We start from the raw sequence: 23,593 nt of genomic DNA on the forward strand, positions 1-23,593 counted from the left end.
ATTGAGCTTTGGAGCTCTAACACTAACTTTGTCTGCTAAGGCAGCACAATCGCTGATTCCCCTCTTCAGCTTCTCCATATCCTCAGCGGTTTTGACCTGTACCACCAGACCCTCATTCCTACAGGACCGGACACTCTGAACACTTATTTGCAGTTTGGAGGGATCAACCTCCTTCTCTAATCTCTTCTTGAGAGAATTAGAAGTCTCACCTTGCTCTGTGGGATAGAGCAGTACCACATTCTTTCCCCTTGGCGGAACCTTCGGTCCCCCTTTTTTAACGGTGGACTTTTTCCTGCCCTTGGTAATTTCAGGAACCTTTGAACTTACATTACTGGCTGCAACAGTAGCGAAGCTCATTTTCTGCTTTCTGAGATCTTTCACAGTCTCATTAAGTTGTTCAAAAGCACCCTGCACCCTAGCAAGTTCCAGGTGACTGGTGTATACCATGGTCTCCACCGCTTTGAAGACCGTCCTGATCTTCTGTGCAACTGCCATTTGCACTTTATTGTCCTTGTTGCAAAGGACTCTATCTAGGGCGAGGAATTCCCTAGCGAGTGTAGCTTCGACACTCTCTTTAACCGCCTCTTCTACCTCTGGAAAGTCATTTCGAGGTCGCTTGGACCTCTGGAAGACAGTGTCTTCCGAATCGGAAATTTCTTGAAACTCGAGGAATCCAGTTTCAAGGTAGTTGTTTTCGGTAGCCATAAAGAAAAACAAAACATTTCATCTACCCCACTCACCGCCCACCACGGAGCCCAACATGGGTATCTTGCAAGCAAGATAAGTGATATGAGAGAGATATACCCAGGCACGGATAACTAGCAGTATCACGATGCCCAAAGAAGACACGATTCAAAGAAGACAGTACCACCACGAGAGTTCGTGTGGTGTTCGACGCCTCTGCCAAATCTACAACTGGAGTTTCCCTAAACGATCATCTGCTAGTGGGGCCAAAACTTCAAGATGATTTGGTCAACCTCCTTATTCGCTTTCGTCAACATCGCATTGTAATGAAAGCAGACCTTGCCAAAATGTTTCGTCAAATTAGAGTACATCCAGACGACTCCGATCTTCAAAGAATTGTTTGGCGAAACAACTCACACGAACCCTTGCTCGAATACCGTTTGCTAACGGTTACATATGGAACCGCATCAGCGCCATACCTAGCAACTAAAGTCTTGAAGCAACTCGGCCATGACGTGAAAGAGACACTTCCGTTGGCATCTTCGGCTTTACAAAATGACTTCTACATGGACGATCTATTGACAGGAGACGAATCGATTGAGAACGTTTTAAGACTTCAGTCAGAAATCATTCAAGCTACATCTCAAGCAGGATTTGAAATAAGGAAATGGGCGTCGAATGAAGCTGCATTATTGGATACACTACCAGCCAACATGAAGGATTTACAAAAGCCACTATGCATCGAGAACGACGAATCAGTCAAGACTCTCGGCCTATATTGGACTCCTTCGGCTGATAATTTCTCGTTTATGGTTACTTCTCAGAGAGAAGGGTGTCCCGCCGGTGATTGAGAATTTCATTCTCAATCACCGGAAGGACACAAAGAGCTTGGCTCCCGCCGTTCACCCGCGCCTCTCCCGTTCCTCCCCCACCCGCGCCTCTCCCCCATCTCAATCACCAGAATTTCTAATCACCAGATTCTCCCGTTCACGGGTTGCTTTCCCCCATCTCAATCACCAGAATTTCTAATCACCAGATTCTCCCGTTCACGGGTTGCTTTCCCCCAACCCCCATTCACTGGATACTTTATCTCTCGTTCACCAGCTCCTTTCCCCCATTGCTTTCACCCCTTCTAATCACCAGTTGCTTTCCCCCATCCCCATTCTCCAAAATTAGTTTTCCTCGCGCAGATATCTGGAGATTAGATTTTTTACCCGTTTGCTTATCGCTTCAGAACCCCTTAATTTTCTAATCTCTAGGTAATAAAAACAAGTTATTTACATTTAATTTTTTATTTTAGAACTTTGTTTTACATGTTAGTAGGTACAATCAGATATTCCATTAGATGGTTATCTTGTACATTACACAATTAAAACAAATTAAAGTAGTTAAGTTTACAGGCATTTAAATGGGGTGAAACGATCTCCTGCAACTTAATTTAATTAAAAGTTCTAACTCACGTATTTGTAGTGTTTAGCAACAGTATCGTCTGACATCCGAGGGACAGTCACAAACGTCTTCTTCTGGTACAGGTGAGAAGCTTTTGTCAGAGACCGTAGTTGCTTTTGGCGTCGGGGGAATGTCCCATTCTAGCGAAAGGTACTTTTTTTCCGTTGGTGAATTATCCCTAGCCGGACAGTTTGGAAAGAATCTAGCATGTTCAAGTTCTGGTACGTCTCCTGATTCCCATCCTTCTAATACGCCATGGCACTTGTAACATCGTACTTCATCGCCCCGCTGAATATAGTAGAATCCAGCCTTCGCTAGTTGTTCCTTAGTAACGTGCGGATTTCTCCAGTGACGAAAAGTTTCAAGTCGATACGCTTCGATGTCCATACTGTAAACTTATAGTTTCTATAAGCTATTGTCAACATTCTTAAGCCTAATTGGTTAAGCCTAAATTTCAATAAATGTTTTTCTATTTATTTTGGTTAGACTCTATGACTATTTGACTAGAATCTAAGTCTATTTACTTCAATTTAAACAAGGCCTAATTTCCCTCTACAGTAAAATAATAAAGTCACTTACTTTTACGGAAATCCTGAAGCCTTTGCCAGTAAATAGAGTCGAGAAGGCGGGGAACGGAGCACGAAAATCTACGTGTCTCTTCTCGATGAGGTCCAGGAACTAAAAGAACGTTGAGTCTTATATCTAGAGATCAAATAACACTCGAAACTTCAAGTAAATCCTGATTTCTCATTGGCTGAAACCAATTGACGTCACGGGAGAATGTAAAATGTAACCAAAAATAGAGGTTACTGCTCATCGGTTAGCGATAAAAAATTCGTCACGTGTTAAATTAGGCAAATTAGAATAGCTGAAAATACATTGCGCTTACTTCGCACTAATTTACTTCTGATACAACTTTGATAAAAATTAATCCTGTTTCGGGGCTGTAGCTTGGCTCCCTCTGTTCCCCCGTTCCTCCCCCACCCGCGCCTCTCCCCCATCTCAATCACCAGAATTTCTAATCACCAGATTCTCCCGTTCACGGGTTGCTTTCCCCCAACCCCCATTCACTGGATACTTTATCTCTCGTTCACCAGCTCCTTTCCCCCATTGCTTTCACCCCTTCTAATCACCAGTTGCTTTCCCCCATCCCCATTCTCCAGAATTTGTTTTGCTCGCGCAGATATCTGGAGAATAGATTTTTACCCGTTTGCTTATCGCTTCAGAACTCCTTAATTTCTAATCTCTAGGCAATAATAACAAGTTATTTTCAATTTAATTAATTTTTTATTTTATTTTAGAACTTTGTTTACATGTTAGTAGGTACTATCAGATATTCCATTAGATGGTTATCTTGTGCATTACACAATGAAAACAAATTAAAGTAGCTAAGTTTACAGGTTAATTGATTATCTACGAGTAAATTAGTAAAATCTTGTAGTACTTCCGAGGGTGATTTAAAACAGCCAAAATAAGATTTTACTTGATGGTACGAATTAAATTGATCAGGGTACAAAAATAAACCCTCGAAAGGTTTTCCATATAATAATTCGTGAATTTTTTTAAGGTTTTTAACAATAGCTAAGTACATGCATTCGATAACATTTTTATGTTCGTTTAAAAGATTTATTTGAAACCGAATAAAATCAATTTTTTTTGGAACTCACCGATTTCGCGAGCTCCCAGATCCAGAACATGACCGTAGGCAGAGTTCAATTTGATGTTGTTGGTAGTGGCGACGACGGATACGTTGTTGTCGTGATAGTCGATGATGTTGTGGGTTAGAGACGATGCTCCGGTTTGCGTAGCGGCGAAAAGCTCTCCCCAAAGAGAGAGTAGATTGGTGAAAGCTTCGGAGGTCAGGAACAGAATATTTTCGTTCGATTTTTTGAAGAAGAGAACTTGTAATTTTGATCCGTCGAAACCAAAAGAAATGTAGACTGATCCTCCTAACGTGATTTTTATGTTGATACGTCTTTCTTGGCCCCTGCGTTTGGATACGGTATGCGTCTCGGCTATAGAAAATGAAAATGTTAAGCCTTTGTCTATTGAAATAGTAATAGTATTAATAAAATAATGCTTACCAATAGATCGTTTTTCCATGTTTACGGTAGATGAGGAGAGCAAAGCGGATGCACTTCTTTTCAGTTCAGCGTCTCAGAGAGAAATGACGCATGTGAGATTAATCAGTTCCTATCTTAATGAGATTAATTCATCACGTGATCTAAACTTCAAATAACCCTCAAATTCTATCGGCTCTCTCTCTCTGAGATAACAGTTCTAGACACTCGAAATTAAACCGTCCCGTGCTCGAAACTGCCTCTAATTATTCCCATTGACGTCACATATTAATCCACTTGGAAGAAGAAAAAAACCCATTGTAGTTTCCTCTCGAGAGCTTGTGATGCAATCATATCCTAGAAAACAATACAATTAATAGAAATTAACATAAAATTAGTATACTTTTAATACCATTTTGTGAACTACAGTGAAAAAAGTTACAATTTTACGGTAGAAACGTTTTCAAAATACCACAAAATGAACTCAAATAAGAAAATTGTAATTAAAATAATCACTACGGCTATAATTTTAGAAGGTTGTTTCAGGACGGTGATTATGGCAGATTTTTGTACTTCAGTGTCCATATCGGAAATGAAGTTAAATGGAATATTTTGCGTAAATAAGTATAAATTTTAGCATAACCCTAATATATTCTCGAGAACTGAACAAGTTCTTTGGGAATAAGAGATAAGCTTACTATCTTCCCCTAGGCCCTATATAAGGGGGGGTGCCTGAACCGGGGGAACGTCACTCTATTGTTGTTCTTTGTGCGTCTAGTACCAGGATTTTTGAAGCGCGCTCTCTCTCTCTCTCTCTCTCTCTCTACGTAAGTTTATTTTGATTTTTTTTATCGTAATTTTTTGAATAAGGTTTAAGTAAATCGGCATTAAAATGAAAGGTGTACAATACCCAGAAATTAATTTAGTTGATACCCCGGAAATGATTATAATCGACTCCCCTGAATTGATTGATATAACTGATAACGAGCTCCCGGAAGTACCCATAGTAACTTTACCCAATTCTCCAGAAATGGAAATAATAGATTTAACTGATACCGAAGACCCTACCCTTTCCTTAACTACAGTAACTGATTCGCAATTGGAACGTTTAAAAGAAATGACAATGGTACGAGATTATCTTAGAGAATATCAACTAACCCATCAAATCTGTTCGCCCCCTATCGATAATTTACCTTCACCCCTTTTAAGACCTAGTTCTATTCCACCTGACGAAGTACGTTTTTCGCCCTCGTATACGCCTATGGATGCTCCCTCACCCTTTCTAGAATCAGATGACACATGTCACTCTTTATCTTTGGAAGATAATTTTATCATGTCGTCCCTCAGTTCGGACAGCATTCAGCGCTTAGCTGAGAACGTACAATTTTCATTTGTATGCTAGTACTCGAAGGGAGATAACCATGCAATTTATTCATCCGTTTAATTGCGTAACGGCAGGCCCGAGTCAGAGTGGCAAAAGCTATTTAATTGAATCTATAATTAATCACGAAGAAGAAATGTTTGTTCCGGGTTTCAAAGAAATACATTGGTATTACGGAGAATGGCAAGCTCTATACGATAAAATGAAGCACAGGGTAGTTTTTAAAGAAGTATTGCCTGTTTTATCTGATTATGACGGAAAAGATCCTATATTATTAGTTATCGACGACCAGATGAGCGAGAGTAAAGGTCAAATTGGTGATTTATTCGTGAAAGGGACCCATCACCGTTCTCTAAGCGTTATTTTTATTACACAGAACTTATTCCATCAATCAAAAGATAGCAGATCCATTTCCCTGAATTCGCATTACATAATTTTATTGAAAAGCCCCCGAGACCGTCAGCAAGTGGCTTATCTCGCTAGACAAATGTTCCCTGATAAGTGGCGTTTTGTAGTTGACGCTTACGAAGACGCGACTTCGAGACCTCACGGTTACCTAGTATTCAATTTAACTCAAACTTGTCCCGAAGATCAAAGAGTCTTGACTAATATTTTACCGGGAGAAACGTGCTACGCTTATCTCCCTAAATAAATAAATAGAACTAACATTTCGTAATTTCTATCAGTTATGAATCATGTCTCGTAGAGTACGTATCGAGAGAGACGCTCTCCGATATCTCGGTCGTTGCAAACCCGTTCAAAGAAAAGCCGTTTTAGCTAAAGCCGACAAATCCCTCATAGACGCTATCAGTGAATGTATTCATAACACTTTAATTGGTAACGTAAAACTATCAAATACCCAAAAAACCAGGTTATCTCGTCATAAAAATACCCTTCGAAAACTAGCTAGTAAGCGGGTAGCTTGGAAAAGTAAAAAGAAATTGTTAGTTCAGTCTGGGGGCGGATTTTTCTCGTTTCTTCTACCCGTCGTTTCAACCCTTCTTGGTTCTATATTCGGTAGTAAACAATGAAACACGCCAGAAAAATGATTCTCGTCCCTAGCGGCGTTTTAAAGCCAGACCCGTTCCCGCACCCCCTCGCTCTGACAGTCTCTGAATTAGACGTTAAGATGGACCAAATATTAAATATGAAAGATTTAGACGACGCCTCGAAATGGATTTTATACGAACAAGCTTTAATGAGACACGGAAATCTACGTAAGCAAGCCTCGGCTCCTAAAGAAATCGAAATTGCCCCCGCATTCGACTCGCTAAGTAGGGACTGGATAGACGATTTGCCTTTGATATATTACCAAAAAGCGCAAAGCATGGTGGATCAGTTGGAAACTGTACCCGAAAGAATACGGTGGGATGAAAACGGGGAGCTCGTAATAAACGGTCGACCTATTAAAGGTTCCAATATTAGCGAAATTACCAAAGCGTATTTAAATCCTAAAACCCACCCAAAACCTATCGGATATTTCGCGTTTATTTCCAATTTAACCCAATTTAACTCTTCACCGGCAATCCAAGGCTTTCCCTCCCCGCTAGCTCCGAGAACCCGACAACGACGTTCTCCCGTTAAGCGCGAGTATCCGGTTCCTCAAAGTGGGCGTGCGCGCAGGACAGATAAGCCCCGCCCCACTCGTAGCCTTGACCGAGATCACTCCTCCACGTCTGACTCTTCTCTTCACTCTTATAAACAAACAAGGAGTCGCGCGCAAAAGTCTAAAGTATGGGCGAAGCTATTTTAGAAAAAATATATTTTAACCCGAAGCATCCGGCTTCTTTCGGAGGCGCTGAAAGGTTATTCCAGTCCGTAAAGTCTCACGGCTTAAGTAGGGAAACTGTAGAAAAATGGTTAAGAGGAATCGACGCTTTTACGATGCATAGGCCGAAATATAAAAAGTTTCAACGAAATAAAATAGTAATTAGTAATATAAGGGAACAATACCAGGCTGATATTAACGATATGCGCTCGTTAGAGGCAGATAATGACGGATACAAATACATTTTAACAATTATAGACTGTTTTAGTAGAAAAGCGTGGGGGTTACCTCTTAAAACTAAATCGGGGAAAGAGGTTTTGAAAAATATAAAAATTGTTTTTAAAGACGGAATTCCAGATAAATTTCAATCGGACAAGGGCACGGAATTTAGGAATAAAGAAGTACAAGGATATTTCAAAAAGAATAAAGTTAAATTTTTTAGTACCGAAAATGACGAAATAAAAGCCTCTATCGTAGAAAGGTTTAATAGAACGTTAAAAACAAAAATGTATAGATATTTTACCCATCACTCCACAAATAGATATTTGGAAGTCTTACAGGACTTGGTCGAAGCGTACAATTCCTCTTATCATAGCTCAATTAAAATGGCCCCTAATGACGTTTCGGAAAATAACGTATTACGTGTGTACAATAATATCTACTCTAAATATTATGCCGAGAAACTGAAAATGAAACCGCAATTCCAAGTAGGGGATTTGGTTAGAATAAATACAACTAAAATGATATTTCAAAAGGGTTTCGAAGCTTATTATACCGAAGAAATATTTAAAGTCGTAGCTATAGTTAAAAGACATCCTCCCGTTTATAAAATAAAAGACCTATCAGAAATCGATATAAAAGGGACGTTCTATTCGAGAGAGCTTCAAAAGGTCAGTGCGCCTCGTTCGTTCAAGTTAAACAAGATTTTACGTCAGAGAACTAAAAACGGAGTAAAACAATTGTACGTTAGTTGGCTAGGATATCCTCCATCGTTTAATAGTTGGGTTAATCAAGATGACGTCTGGGATTTACATAACTCTTCCTAGTAATACTAGAGATAAGAATTAGAATAATTCAGAAAATACTCTAGCCTCGTATTCTACAACGTTGGCCAAACCCATTAGTTTACGCGGAGATTGGGAAATTGCTCTGGTAGAAATTATTTATCCTTTATCTTTTTATAACGTAAGCGAGCCAATGGGATGTGGAATAGAAATTAAGGAATTACTATCGAAACCTCCAGCCCACATAGTAGATTACAAATATACCTACGACTTCCGCGAGATACCTCAGGGCTACTACAAAAATCCTCATGAACTTTTGGCCGTACTTAATGAAAGTATTAAAAGTTTGAACCTTGATTTAAAGGAAAGCGCTAATTCAGAGTTCGATAATGATTCATTAGGAAAATTTGAATATAGTTTAGAAAGTGGACACGTACAATACACTTCCTATAGTAAACATTATTATCAACTCGAGTTAACGCCAAAGTTGAGGAAAATTTTAGGATTTAGAGATAATGTTACTGATATTTCACCTAAGGTAGCATTCAGATCAGATTCCCCTATGCAATTAAACTTATTCATCCCCGATCTTTGTTCGTGTATTCCGATTTGGTAGGAAATGAAATGGTTGGGGATACATTAGCCCCCTTATGCGAACAATTGTTGTAGACCAAAACGCCCCCAATGGATCAACCGTTTCAAAAACTTTCGATTCTCCGCATTACCTTAAACTGAGTAGAAATTATTTTGACTGTATCGACATTAATATAAGAACTAGTTTAGGTGAATTCGTGCCATTTCAGTTTGGTTCAGTCAGGTGTAAAGTACATTTACGACGAGCTCAGTAAAAAAAAAAGAATGGCTTATCAGTACGTCGATAGAAATTGTCCCTACATGCAATATTATTTAAATCAGGCGGGGGGCGGAGTAGATTTACCTTATTTCTCTGGGTTTGCGGGACAAAAAGGACACGGAATTGGTAGCTTTTTTTCTGGGCTAGCTAGGTTTGTATTCCCATTCCTAAAACAGTCTGCCAAATACGTGGGAAAAAGGGCCCTTTCTACAGGAAAGAAAGTACTCGGAGACGTCTTGCAAGGTCAGGACTTAAAAACGTCGGCCAATAAACGAATGACAGAAACTGTGGACGAAATGGCAGCGCAAGAAGGTTCGGGTCGTCGCAAGAGAAGAAAAACTACTAAGAAAGCATTGAAGAAGAAGAAAAAGAGTTCAGTTAAACGCCGCAAGTTCGCGATATTTTTGCTCTCTAAAAAAATGGAAGTACTTAAAAGCGAATTAAATATTTTCAACGAACTACCAACTCAACTCAGCGTTGAAAAGGGTCAAACGGTATGGTGTAAGCCAATTTCATCTATCGACAGCAGTTCTATCATCGAATTCGTGGTACCGGGTACGGGAGACTCTTACACAGATTTGGCAATGACAATGATATATTGTAAAGTAAAAATCGTCAAAACCAACGGTGACAACTTGGATGCCGGGTCTAACGTTTCGCTCGTGAACAATTCTCTGCATTCGCTATTCAAACAATGCGAAGTGAAACTCAATGATACGACGGTTTCACCATCGGCCTCAAATTACCCCTATAGGGCCTATATCGAAACCTTGCTCAACTTTGGGTACGATGCAAAAAACACTCACCTTGCGACATCTGGATGGTACGATGACACGGCTGGAAGTATGGATCTGATAACAAACGCAGGATTCATAAAACGTCAGGTTCTAGCTGCTGAATCAAAAGAAATTGAACTTTACGGGAACATTTTTTGTGACATTTTTAATTTCAACAAATATTTAATTAATGGCGTACAACTTAAGGTTTCACTCACTAGAAATAGCGATAATTTTACCCTTTTTAGCGACACTGTCGACGCGTATAAAGTCGAATTTATAGACGCTGCTCTAATTGTACGTAAAGTTAAAATTATGCCTAAAATTTTATTAGCCCATCAGCAAGGATTATTACGTAGCAATGCCAAATATCCCTTTACTCGTACTGAAATTAAAGTTAAAACATTAGCTAGTTCTATTCAGAACGATAGTTTTGACAATATATTCTTAGGTCCGATGCCCAACAGAGTCATTATTGGTTTAGCCACCAACAAAGCGTATAAGGGCTCCGTTAAGTCTAATCCTTATAATTTTGAAAATTTCGACCTAAATTATCTGGCTCTATACGTTGATAACGAACAAATCCCTTCGAAAGCGTTGACCCCTAATTTTAATAGTAAACAATTTACGCTAGCCTATCATTCGCTATTCTCGGGATCTGGGATACTCTACCAAGACGAGGGAAATCACATCGCGTTGGCTCACTTTCCTCTAGGCTTTGCCCTATATGCTTTTGATTTAACCCCCGACAATTCGGCCAGTGACGTCACGTTTTGGAACCCCGTAAAGAGAGGGCAACTACGTTTAGATTTAGGATTTGGTACCCCTTTAAAAGATTCTACGGTCGTTATCGTGTACGCTGAATTTCAATCTTGTTTACAGATAGATAAAAATAGGAACATTATTCGAGACTATTAAAATGACTACGACAAACGTGGACTTATCTCAGGCACTGTATAAAACACCGAACTTTTTAGGCGTGTTTTCTTCAGATAATTTAAAACCCATGGTGAAATATCCGCAATCGCTTATCATTAATTTTGATAAAAGGGGAGAAACAGGTTCTCATTGGATTTGCGTCTACGTCGATGGCCGAAAACGGGGATTCTATTTTGATTCAATGGGGCTTCCCCCATTTTTACCCACAATCAGAAAATATTTAAATTCAATGTGTAAGACGTGGACATTTAGCAAAAGACGATTGCAAGGACTAACTAGTAACGTTTGCGGCGAATATTGCGTAATGTATATTTTGCATAGAACTAAAGGACAGAGTACAAAAACGTACTACCAAAAGTTTTCCAAAAATTGGGAAAAAACGACAGCAAGATATTTTTATCTTTCGCAAATCATGCTAGAAAAATCATCACATCGAATTTAGCGAATCCATTAGCTAGAGAGAGAGGTATGGTGACTGACTGGAAAAAATCCGGTTCCAGAGGATAAAACAATATATTCCCACGCTATCTGGTATCTTTTAGAGATATGACCCGACCTCTCTCGAAAACATGCGCGCGCTTCTATGAGCGCCAAACCATTTACTTTCGAATAAAATAAACCATCCAAAAACAAAAAAATTAAAATAGAATCAGAAAGTATTGGTAAACTAGTTAGGACAACGTGGGTGGTTTACGCAATCTAGCATGAAAACAAAACAAAACATTGGTAGAAATATATTATTGCATTATTCCTGTACGTTCTATTTAAAGTACTTTCTAAAAGTCATTGAAATCTGTTACCGTCTTGAACCATTGAAATATGTTTTCTACCCGTCATTAACAAAATATCTTTAGTACACGCAAAATAAGATTGGTGAAAAAAACATTGCCTTAGATAATTTAACAGGGATTTAGTTAGCTTTGGGTCTTGTAATGATAAAAAAGATTGAAATTTGACTCTACCATTTTATTTAATAATATAAACTCATGTACGCGAAAAAAACAATTGTAAACAATTTTTCCTATGTAACTTTTTTCACTCTTAATAAATACTTTAAAAAACGTAACAAAAAAAGACTCTTTATTGAAAATCGCTTACCCTTTTTTTCCAGAATTTCGTTAAGTCAACCAGTCCGATGCAAGAACGTACTACAATGCGGACTCTTATCTGTAAATTTGTTAGACTTTGCACGAACCTAAACCATCTTCTCGTGACGTACGCTAAGAGGAAGATGGTGGAAATTCCCAGTCTCACGAAATTAATTATCTACGAACACTATTTAACCAATGGAAAAATTTACAGACTTTACCCACTTATTTACACACTGAATAGATTCCACACTCAATCACTAACTTAGATTTCATCACGGAAAAGAAGGAGATAGGATATAGGGGCTAGGAATTGGTGGGGATGGAAAATGGTATAAAAAGGGAGTAAATCAATTAGAACAAATTATTCCAACCTTTTTCTTTGCTTGGAGCAAAAACTAAATCGAAATCAAAAATGAGGTAAATATTATTTTAAGATTTAAATAACTTTTAGAACAAAAATTTTAGATTTTAATTTTCTTCATGTAGAATTGAAGAAATTAAGGGGATATTAATGCAAAGTGCGAGCGATGATTCTATTAAATTTGAGATTAGAATAAGGTAATAAATTAAATTTCACGAATTATTTATACTGTACTAAAGTTAAAATTTTATGTATTGTTCTGTTAGCTTTGAGGTTGGAGAGCCCAGGAAGCTTCTTCAAGTCTGGGAACATCAATTATATTGGGACGATGAGGGCGAAATACATTCCAGTAGGATACTACTCATCGTCCCAATTATTTTATAATAAAAAAATTAACATTTATCACGATTCTTTTATTTTCCTATCCAACAATAATCATTTCAGTATATATCAAACATTACAATAACAAGGATTATATGCAATTGCAATTGCTAAAATAGTGTATTCCACCGAGTTAATAGTCTCTAAGATTTCCTCCTGGGGGTTCCCCCCGAAACAGGATTAATTTTTATCAAAGTTGTATCAGAAGTAAATTAGTGCGAAGTAAGCGCAATGTATTTTCAGCTATTCTAATTTGCCTAATTTAACACGTGACGAATTTTTTTCGCTAACCGATGAGCAGTAACCTCTATTTTTGGTTACATTTTACATTCTCCCGTGACGTCAATTGGTTTCAGCCAATGAGAAATCAGGATTTACTTGAAGTTTCGAGTGTTATTTGATCTCTAGATATACGACTCAACGTTCTTTTAGTTCCTGGACCTCATCGAGAAGAGACACGTAGATTTTCGCGCTCCGTTCCCCGCCTTCTCGACTCTATTTACTGGCAAAGGCTTCAGGATTTCCGTAAAAGTAAGTGACTTTATTATTTTACTGTAGAGGGAAATTAGGCCTTGTTTAAATTGAAGTAAATAGACTTAGATTCTAGTCAAATAGTCATAGAGTCTAACCAAAATAAATAGAAAAACATTTATTGAAATTTAGGCTTAACCAATTAGGCTTAAGAATGTTGACAATAGCTTATAGAAACTATCAGTTTACAGTATGGACATCGAAGCGTATCGACTTGAAACTTTTCGTCACTGGAGAAATCCGCACGTTACTAAGGAACAACTAGCGAAGGCTGGATTCTACGATATTCAGCGGGGCGATGAAGTACGATGTTACAAGTGCCACGGCGTATTAGAAGGATGGGAATCAGGAGACGTACCAGAATGGGAACATGCTAGATTCTTTCCACACTGTCCGTCGAGGGATAATTCACCATCGGAAAAAAAGTACCTTTCGCAAGAATGGGAGATCCCGGCACCACCAAGGGCAGCGGCACTGGAGGATGACGATTTCATATCTATTCCGGTCAGACGTGGTGAGGTAGAACTTTTAATAAAATTATTTATACAATCCGCACTTGCAGAAGGTAGTTCGTTTCAGCCCATTAAATGAAATTGTACATATTCCTTACGAAGATCGAGTTAATTTTTTTTATATTGATAAAATGCGATTTAAACGCGTTATTTATAATGTCGGTCTAATATTAGAACCTGTTTTACGCAATCATGTAATTAAAAGTAAAATAAAATTGGAAATGTATATTTCTTGTTTTTATTGCCTAGAGATTAGAAATTAAGGGGTTCTGAAGCGATAAGCAAACGGGTAAAAATCTAATCTCCAGATATCTGCACGAGGAAAACAAATTCTGGAGAATGGGGATGGGGGAAAGCAACTGGTGATTAGAAGGGGTGAAAGCAATGGGGAAAAGGAGCTGGTGAACGAGAGATAAAGTATCCAGTGAATGGGGGTTGGGGGAAAGCAACCCGTGAACGGGAGAATCTGGTGATTAGAAATTCTGGTGATTGAGATGGGGGAGAGGCGCGGGTGGGGGAGGAACGGGGGAACAGAGGGAGCCAAGCTACAGCCCCGAAACAGGATTAATTTTTATCAAAGTTGTATCAGAAGTAAATTAGTGCGAAGTAAGCGCAATGTATTTTCAGCTATTCTAATTTGCCTAATTTAACACGTGACGAATTTTTTATCGCTAACCGATGAGCAGTAACCTCTATTTTTGGTTACATTTTACATTCTCCCGTGACGTCAATTGGTTTCAGCCAATGAGAAATCAGGATTTACTTGAAGTTTCGAGTGTTATTTGATCTCTAGATATACGACTCAACGTTCTTTTAGTTCCTGGACCTCATCGAGAAGAGACACGTAGATTTTCGCGCTCCGTTCCCCGCCTTCTCGACTCTATTTACTGGCAAAGGCTTCAGGATTTCCGTAAAAGTAAGTGACTTTATTATTTTACTGTAGAGGGAAATTAGGCCTTGTTTAAATTGAAGTAAATAGACTTAGATTCTAGTCAAATAGTCATAGAGTCTAACCAAAATAAATAGAAAAACATTTATTGAAATTTAGGCTTAACCAATTAGGCTTAAGAATGTTGACAATAGCTTATAGAAACTATAAGTTTACAGTATGGACATCGAAGCGTATCGACTTGAAACTTTTCGTCACTGGAGAAATCCGCACGTTACTAAGGAACAACTAGCGAAGGCTGGATTCTACTATATTCAGCGGGGCGATGAAGTACGATGTTACAAGTGCCATGGCGTATTAGAAGGATGGGAATCAGGAGACGTACCAGAACTTGAACATGCTAGATTCTTTCCAAACTGTCCGGCTAGGGATAATTCACCAACGGAAAAAAAGTACCTTTCGCTAGAATGGGACATTCCCCCGACGCCAAAAGCAACTACGGTCTCTGACAAAAGCTTCTCACCTGTACCAGAAGAAGACGTTTGTGACTGTCCCTCGGATGTCAGACGATACTGTTGCTAAACACTACAAATACGTGAGTTAGAACTTTTAATTAAATTAAGTTGCAGGAGATCGTTTCACCCCATTTAAATGCCTGTAAACTTAACTACTTTAATTTGTTTTAATTGTGTAATGTACAAGATAACCATCTAATGGAATATCTGATAGTACCTACTAACATGTAAAACAAAGTTCTAAAATAAAAAATTAAATGTAAATAACTTGTTTTTATTACCTAGAGATTAGAAAATTAAGGGGTTCTGAAGCGATAAGCAAACGGGTAAAAAATCTAATCTCCAGATATCTGCGCGAGGAAAATTAATTTTGGAGAATGGGGATGGGGGAAAGCAACTGGTGATTAGAAGGGGTGAAAGCAATGGGGGAAAGGAGCTGGTGAACGAGAGATAAAGTATCCAGTGAATGGGGGTTGGGGGAAAGCAACCCGTGAACGGGAGAATCTGGTGATTAGAAATTCTGGTGATTGAGATGGGGGAAAGCAACCCGTGAACGGGAGAATCTGGTGATTAGAAATTCTGGTGATTGAGATGGGGGAGAGGCGCGGGTGGGGGAGGAACGGGAGAGGCGCTGGTGAACGGCGGGAGCCAAGCTCTTTGTGTCCTTCCGGTGATTGAGAATGAAATTCTCAATCACCGGCGGGACACCCTTCTCTCTGAGAAGTAACCATAAACGAGAAATTATCAGCCGAAGGAGTCCAATATAGGCCGAGAGTCTTGACTGATTCGTCGTTCTCGATGCATAGTGGCTTTTGTAAATCCTTCATGTTGGCTGGTAGTGTATCCAATAATGCAGCTTCATTCGACGCCCATTTCCTTATTTCAAATCCTGCTTGAGATGTAGCTTGAATGATTTCTGACTGAAGTCTTAAAACGTTCTCAATCGATTCGTCTCCTGTCAATAGATCGTCCATGTAGAAGTCATTTTGTAAAGCCGAAGATGCCAACGGAAGTGTCTCTTTCACGTCATGGCCGAGTTGCTTCAAGACTTTAGTTGCTAGGTATGGCGCTGATGCGGTTCCATATGTAACCGTTAGCAAACGGTACTCGAGCAAGGGTTCGTGTGAGTTGTTTCGCCAAACAATTCTTTGAAGATCGGAGTCGTCTGGATGTACTCTAATTTGACGAAACATTTTGGCAAGGTCTGCTTTCATTACAATGCGATGTTGACGAAAGCGAATAAGGAGGTTGACCAAATCATCTTGAAGTTTTGGCCCCACTAGCAGATGATCGTTTAGGGAAACTCCAGTTGTAGATTTGGCAGAGGCGTCGAACACCACACGAACTCTCGTGGTGGTACTGTCTTCTTTGAATACCGCATGATGAGGCACGTAGTAAGATGGATTGGTTTCGATTTTTATTTCATTCGAGGGAATGAGTTCCATATGTCCAAGGGCAATGTATTCCCCCATGAACTTGCGGTACTCCTCATAGAGATTCGGGTTAACACGTAGACGTCGTTCTAAGTGAGAGAATCGACGGATTGCCATTTGTTTAGAATCTCCAAGTTTTGGTGCATCGTTTATCTTTGGTAATCGTACAGTGAATCTTCCTGTAAAGTCACGTGTATGTGATTCTTCAAAGTTCTTTTCACATTGAATTTCTGTTGGAGATAGTATTCTTTGAGGCTGGATGTCTTCTAGCTCCCAAAGATGTTTCAAATCTGCTTCCAATGTACAATGGTGGACCTTTATTTTCGAACTTCTTCCGGCCATCAGCAATGGACCGGAAACTGCCCATCCGAAAAGAGTATTAAAGGCACCTGGAAGACCTTCTTTCCCCTTGCAAATGCCATCTTGTAAGAGCTCTAGATACACGTCAGCACCTAGTAAAATATCCACTTGTACAGGGCTATGAAAAGTTGGATCAGCAAGTGTTAAGCCTTTCAAGTGTAGACAATTTCCAGGATCGAACGGACTGTTAGGTAAATAATCCGTGACCTTTTTCAGGACGATTGCCTCGACGATGACCTCCGACGTGTTAATGATATTTGACTGAATATTCACCATGACACTGCCTTGAGAGGTGTTCATTCCGGTTGCTCCAATTCCGTCAACTGAGACGTTGAAACGTGTTCGCTTCAATCTTAGTTTCCTCGTGAATTGTTCCGTGATGAAACTGGCTTGAGAACCCGAGTCCAGAAGCGCTCGGGCTGGATAAAGTTGCTCGTCAAGTCCCTTGACTTGGACCATTGCGGTTGCCAAGATAACTTGGGTTGATCCAAATATTTCACGAGATGGGCATGAAACTACACCGGAGGTTGCCTTCGTCTTCGTTAATTCCTTCTCTTGATGTAGAAGTGTGTTATGTCGTGCGTTGCATTTCCTACAATGACCAGATTTGCAGTCATTGCTTTGATGACCGGTTCGTAAGCAATTGAAACACATGGCACTCCTCTTGACCATGTTCCAACGCTCGTCCGAAGATGCATTCAGAAAATTGGTACATTTGTATACAGAGTGTGTTTCGTTGCAAAAGTGACACGTCTCGCTCAGAGCACCATGATGAGCCTTTGTACTCGGTCTCTGATGTAATGGAGGCTTCGACTTGATTGCAGTAGTTGTAGGCATAGAGTCTAACCAAAATAAATAGAAAAACATTTATTGAAATTTAGGCTTAACCAATTAGGCTTAAGAATGTTGACAATAGCTTATAGAAACTATCAGTTTACAGTATGGACATCGAAGCGTATCGACTTGAAACTTTTCGTCACTGGAGAAATCCGCACGTTACTAAGGAACAACTAGCGAAGGCTGGATTCTACTATATTCAGCGGGGCGATGAAGTACGATGTTACAAGTGCCATGGCGTATTAGAAGGATGGGAATCAGGAGACGTACCAGAACTTGAACATGCTAGATTCTTTCCAAACTGTCCGGCTAGGGATAATTCACCAACGGAAAAAAAGTACCTTTCGCTAGAATGGGACATTCCCCCGACGCCAAAAGCAACTACGGTCTCTGACAAAAGCTTCTCACCTGTACCAGAAGAAGACGTTTGTGACTGTCCCTCGGATGTCAGACGATACTGTTGCTAAACACTACAAATACGTGAGTTAGAACTTTTAATTAAATTAAGTTGCAGGAGATCGTTTCACCCCATTTAAATGCCTGTAAACTTAACTACTTTAATTTGTTTTAATTGTGTAATGTACAAGATAACCATCTAATGGAATATCTGATAGTACCTACTAACATGTAAAACAAAGTTCTAAAATAAAAAATTAAATGTAAATAACTTGTTTTTATTACCTAGAGATTAGAAAATTAAGGGGTTCTGAAGCGATAAGCAAACGGGTAAAAAATCTAATCTCCAGATATCTGCGCGAGGAAAATTAATTTTGGAGAATGGGGATGGGGGAAAGCAACTGGTGATTAGAAGGGGTGAAAGCAATGGGGGAAAGGAGCTGGTGAACGAGAGATAAAGTATCCAGTGAATGGGGGTTGGGGGAAAGCAACCCGTGAACGGGAGAATCTGGTGATTAGAAATTCTGGTGATTGAGATGGGGGAAAGCAACCCGTGAACGGGAGAATCTGGTGATTAGAAATTCTGGTGATTGAGATGGGGGAGAGGCGCGGGTGGGGGAGGAACGGGAGAGGCGCGGGTGAACGGCGGGAGCCAAGCTCTTTGTGTCCTTCCGGTGATTGAGAATGAAATTCTCAATCACCGGCGGGACACCCTTCTCTCTCTTCTCCAGCGTCAAGAAGTTCAATCACTAAACGTACGATTCTTTCGGATACAGCAAGGATATTCGATCCTCTGGGACTGTTGGCACCAGTAACCGTTCGAGCGAAACTGATGTTACAGGAAATGTGGCAGCTAAAATTGAATTGGGATGAGCAACTTCCCCAACCACTTGAAGCTAAATGGAGGTCGTTTCGAACCGATTTACCAGAAATTGAAAACATTACGGTTCAACGGCACATTTCGCAAGCTAATGCTACAGACATTAGCCTGCATGGATTTTGTGACGCATCGGAGAAAGCGTAAGCAGCTGCCGTATACCTGAAGACGGTGAATAACAACGGACAAATCAAAATACAACTGATCGCTGCGAAAACAAGAGTCGCTCCGCTCAAACAAATCACACTTCCGAGACTGGAATTATCTGGTGCATTACTTTTGGCTTCTCTGATTCAACTGATCAGGGAGTCATTGAGATTGGATATAGCTGATGTTCATTGCTGGTCGGACTCAACAATCGTCCTAGCTTGGTTGAAAGCTCCACCGCAACGTTGGAAAACGTTCGTAGCCAATCGAGTGTCAGAAATCCACGAGAAACTACCGAGAGCGCAATGGCATCACATTTCAGGAGACAGCAACCCCGCAGATTGCGTTTCTCGAGGAATATCCGCTAGCGAACTGGGAAATCATGGTATCTGGTGGCATGGACCGCAGTGCCTTATTTTCGCCGCAACAACGCAAGAACTACATGAACTCTCAGAGCCAAATGAATGTTTATCCGAGGAAAGACGAATTATTTCTTTAGTAACACATCATCAAATGGATTTCACGCTCCTTTCCAAATTTTCAGCGCTTAAAAAACTCATTCATATCACGGCCTACATTCTACGTTTTGTCTTCAATTCGCGAAATGCGACAGAATTGAGGATTACTGGACCTTTATCGAAGGAAGAGAACGAAAAGGCGCTATCCCATTGGATTCGGGTCGTCCAAAGCAACAGTTTTAACGAAGAGATAGCTTGCCTTAAACAAAACAAAGAATTACCACGGAAAAGTAAAATCCTTTCGATGCGTCCGTACATCGATCAAGATGGGATTCTTAGAGTTGGTGGCAGACTTTGCCACTCCATCTTACCATACGAACAAAGGCATCCGGCATTGTTACCGAGACAGAGCAAATTAACAGAACTTCTAATACAACACGAGCACGAGAAACATTTTCACGGAGGTGCTCAACTACTAACTTCTGTCTTACAGAAACGTTATTGGATCGTCGGTCTTCGTGATGCCATACGTTTCCATATCAGAAGATGTGTTTCATGTGTACGACAGCAGGCAGTCACTGTAAAGCAACTTATGGGCGATTTACCACCAGCGAGAGTAAATCCTGCTCGGCCATTTTTGAAGTGTGGAGTCGACTACGCAGGACCATTTACCCTTAAACTAATGAAGGGACGAAGTCACTTCAGGTTTAAGGGATACATTGCCGTCTTCGCTTGCTTTATCACAAGATCAATTCATCTTGAACTTGTCAGTGACATGACCACCGAAGCATTTCTGGCAGCATTGAAACGCTTTGTTGCTCGACGAGGAAAATGCGCCGACATTTACAGCGACTGTGGAACCAACTTTACAGGAGCCGATCGAGAGATGAAAACATTCATCAAATTCATAGTCTCTACAAACAACAACGATCAAGTGTCACGATGGCTCCCAGACGAAGGAATTAATTGGCACTTCAACCCGCCTGCAGCGCCACATTTTGGAGGCCTCTGGGAAGCCGGGGTGAAGTCCGTCAAGTATCATCTGAAACGAGTTCTTGGCACCATGGTTCTAAACTTGGAAGAAATGCAAACGCTTCTTTGCCAAATCGAAGCTTGCTTAAATTAACACAGTCTACCTTCGTTACGAAGAAAGGATATCTTTAAAATACAGCGTTTCAGACTAATCCGCCAGTTTCAAATCGGCGCTTGGTTTACCCTCGGTTTTAGCATTACCAAAATAGTTCTACTTACTTTCTGATTTCTATGGAAGTCTATCGACTGATCTGGCAGCACTTGAACGTGGTCTTAATATTTCGTCGCTTGAAAGCAAAAACTACGTAACTTAAGCTACAATTTTACACGTTTTGATTTGCCTCGTTTTAACTAGAAGTTAACTGTGTAATTGAATATTTAAGTGTAAAAATAATGTAAATCTAAAAAGTACCATTATAGTACAATAGGTTGGAAATATGGGACATTTTGTACTATATAGTCGAGTATATAGTACGCTCTCAAAATAATAGCACCATTTATAATGAAACTGATGCTTTTAATTTCGAGCCTTTAATTTTGTGCTATTATTGAAAGATAAGCAGACGCTATTTCTCTATTCGCCACCGAAACTAGCCTAGGTGGCGCAACGGCGCTAATTTAAAAAAAAACCTGTATAAATCGTCTGCTAAATTTCCTGCGTTTGCAGCTTTGGTTCTATATTTGGGACTAGTATTTTTCTTATCTACCATCATAAATTTATTACACATATCTGTTAAAACATGAAATACGGCGAAGATATTCGAAAAATAGTTATGCCCATTCAAGCTCGGTGACTCGAGCTCCTCTCCCAAAAATCGTGTGCTCCCATATTCTTAAGGGCTTGCCTGATAATTTTTTCTTTCTCTCTCGAAAAACCAATCATACCTTACCCTCCTCCCGTGCCTCCTCCGAACTCAAAAGGGAGAAAGCACATGCCGTCGATATTATTATGGTGTGAAGAGGTAAAAAATGCGAAAGCAATGCTTAAAAATAGTATACAAGGAGAGCGAGACGCAGGCGCGGCGCCAGCAATAGGCCAGGGTAGGGAATGTCCAGAAAATTCGAAGAACTTGACGAAAGCAAAAGAAGATAACTCCAAAATATCAGCAATCACGGAGATTAACCTACAAACAATGATACCATCGAAGAAAGCTTGGCAAGAAGCTTTGCCGTACACAATCTACCAACGTCTGAAGAGTCTTCGATTACAGTAATTACCAACCCAAACAACTCCGGTGTGGAAGACGTGCCGACGGACTCCGGGAGAACCCTACTCTCAGAACAGGTGGACGAATCCCTGAAAGCAGTCGCTGTAACCGAAACGGGTGTGCAACTACCAGGTGATAATTCATCACCAGAAATCAACACTGCAGAGTATCCAATAGTTCCGTATCGAGTACAAACTACCAAGATTCACCAAACTAAAGTAACGGATTGTGTAAATCAACTTTTGGACTCCATTACTAGTTCAATAGACCAAATCAATCCATACTCTTCGGACAATCTACTTCACGAACGAAAACCAGAGACTGATACTTATGTACAAACTCTTACTACAAAGTCATCAGAAAGACCAATTCTAGAACGAGAAGCTGTCAACAAAATTCCTTCGCCACAAACTGAAGCTCGAAACCCTAAAGTTGAATACGCTGGAGACTTTGGTAAAGGTACTGAAATTACTAAAGATCTAACTAATGAAGTTTTTGTTTTCAAGGGTACTACCCCGACCCGTTCCATGAACATTTCTAGTTCTGTTACATCAAGAATCCCGTTTTCCATTCCTTCGATTATCAATCCGCTTATAATCGAATCTACCATCAAGTGAGGAAAGGAGTTACTTCATGGAAAGCATAACGAAGGTAGCCCTTACGTAACTGTGTATCTCAACAACCAACCGATTCAAGCACTTGTGGACACCGGATCTCAGCTTTCCTATATCGACACTGAAGTCTTCAAGAACTTATACCCGAATTGTCCTATTTATGAGTTACCTAGAAGCAGGTCTCAACTAGCCACTCAACATGTATACGCAGAGAAAGCAGGACCAGTAACCCGGGCGATGAAACTCAACGGCCCAAACGGACCAACGCTGCATTGTGCTTTCTACCTGCTGAAGGAGAGAGAATTAAACCTCACTCTAGGATTTGACGGTACTTGATTTGACGGTACTTGATTTGATGGTGATTGATTCGACGATGCAGGAGTTGAAGGTGAATCGACGACGTCTCCATCGCTATCAATGTAAACGTCTTGAAAAACAGGGGAGCAGGGTACATTACCGCAATCAAACTTTGTATTACAGATGAATCTACATCTAGGATAATGTTTAGCGTGTTCTTCGCGAGGACGATCGTACTTCTCCCAAGCTAGTAATTCACCACCACAATAGAAGCATTTACGCAATCTTTATGATTGGTGTAGAAAAAACCGGCAGATGTAAATTCATCCACTGGTATAAACTTTACCGGGAATCCTGCCGTAAAAGTTCTTTTCCGTGCTAGCTCGAAACGCATCGGTCCCAAGTTGAACGGGTCATCGGGTTTCTTTTTGCGATACATGGGAATATTGTTAGGCTTTTCATCGTTAACAAATTTACAAGCCGGGTAGCGAGCAATATGAACGAGTAATGGCACATCACCCTTCGTCCATCCTTCAACTAAACCATTGCAAGAAAAACACATTACATAATCTTTATGTCCGGTGTAAAAAAAACCTGGCTTTTGCTAACTCAGCTTTATTTAAAAACGTTGCCGGAAATTTATAGTTGAAACTCTCTACCCTATTTCTCTCGAAATTCATTTTTCTAGGAGCTATAGAGTTAGCACTTCTTACGCATACGTATTCGACTAGTCGACTGAC

At 40.0% G+C, this 23,593-nt stretch overlaps 1 protein-coding gene across 1 annotated transcript; it reads right to left on the reverse strand.

Annotated features, from left to right (window-relative positions):
* Positions 1-3,524: 3,524 nt before the first annotated feature.
* Positions 3,525-4,323, reverse strand: LOC149952503 (uncharacterized). Its single transcript, XM_090170178.1, has 2 exons — positions 4,218-4,323; positions 3,525-4,148 (listed from the first exon to the last, which is right to left on the reverse strand). The coding sequence occupies exons 1-2, from the start codon at positions 4,234-4,236 to the stop codon at positions 3,760-3,762; spliced, it is 408 nt and encodes a 135-aa protein (XP_090026304.1). The 5' UTR covers positions 4,237-4,323; the 3' UTR covers positions 3,525-3,759.
* Between the last annotated feature and the right edge of the window lie 19,270 nt (positions 4,324-23,593).

This window comes from Leiobunum rupestre, chromosome 3 (genome assembly GCF_980474605.1).
Source record: "Leiobunum rupestre chromosome 3, qqLeiRupe1.1.hap1, whole genome shotgun sequence".
Classification (NCBI taxonomy): Eukaryota; Metazoa; Arthropoda; class Arachnida; order Opiliones; family Sclerosomatidae; genus Leiobunum; species Leiobunum rupestre.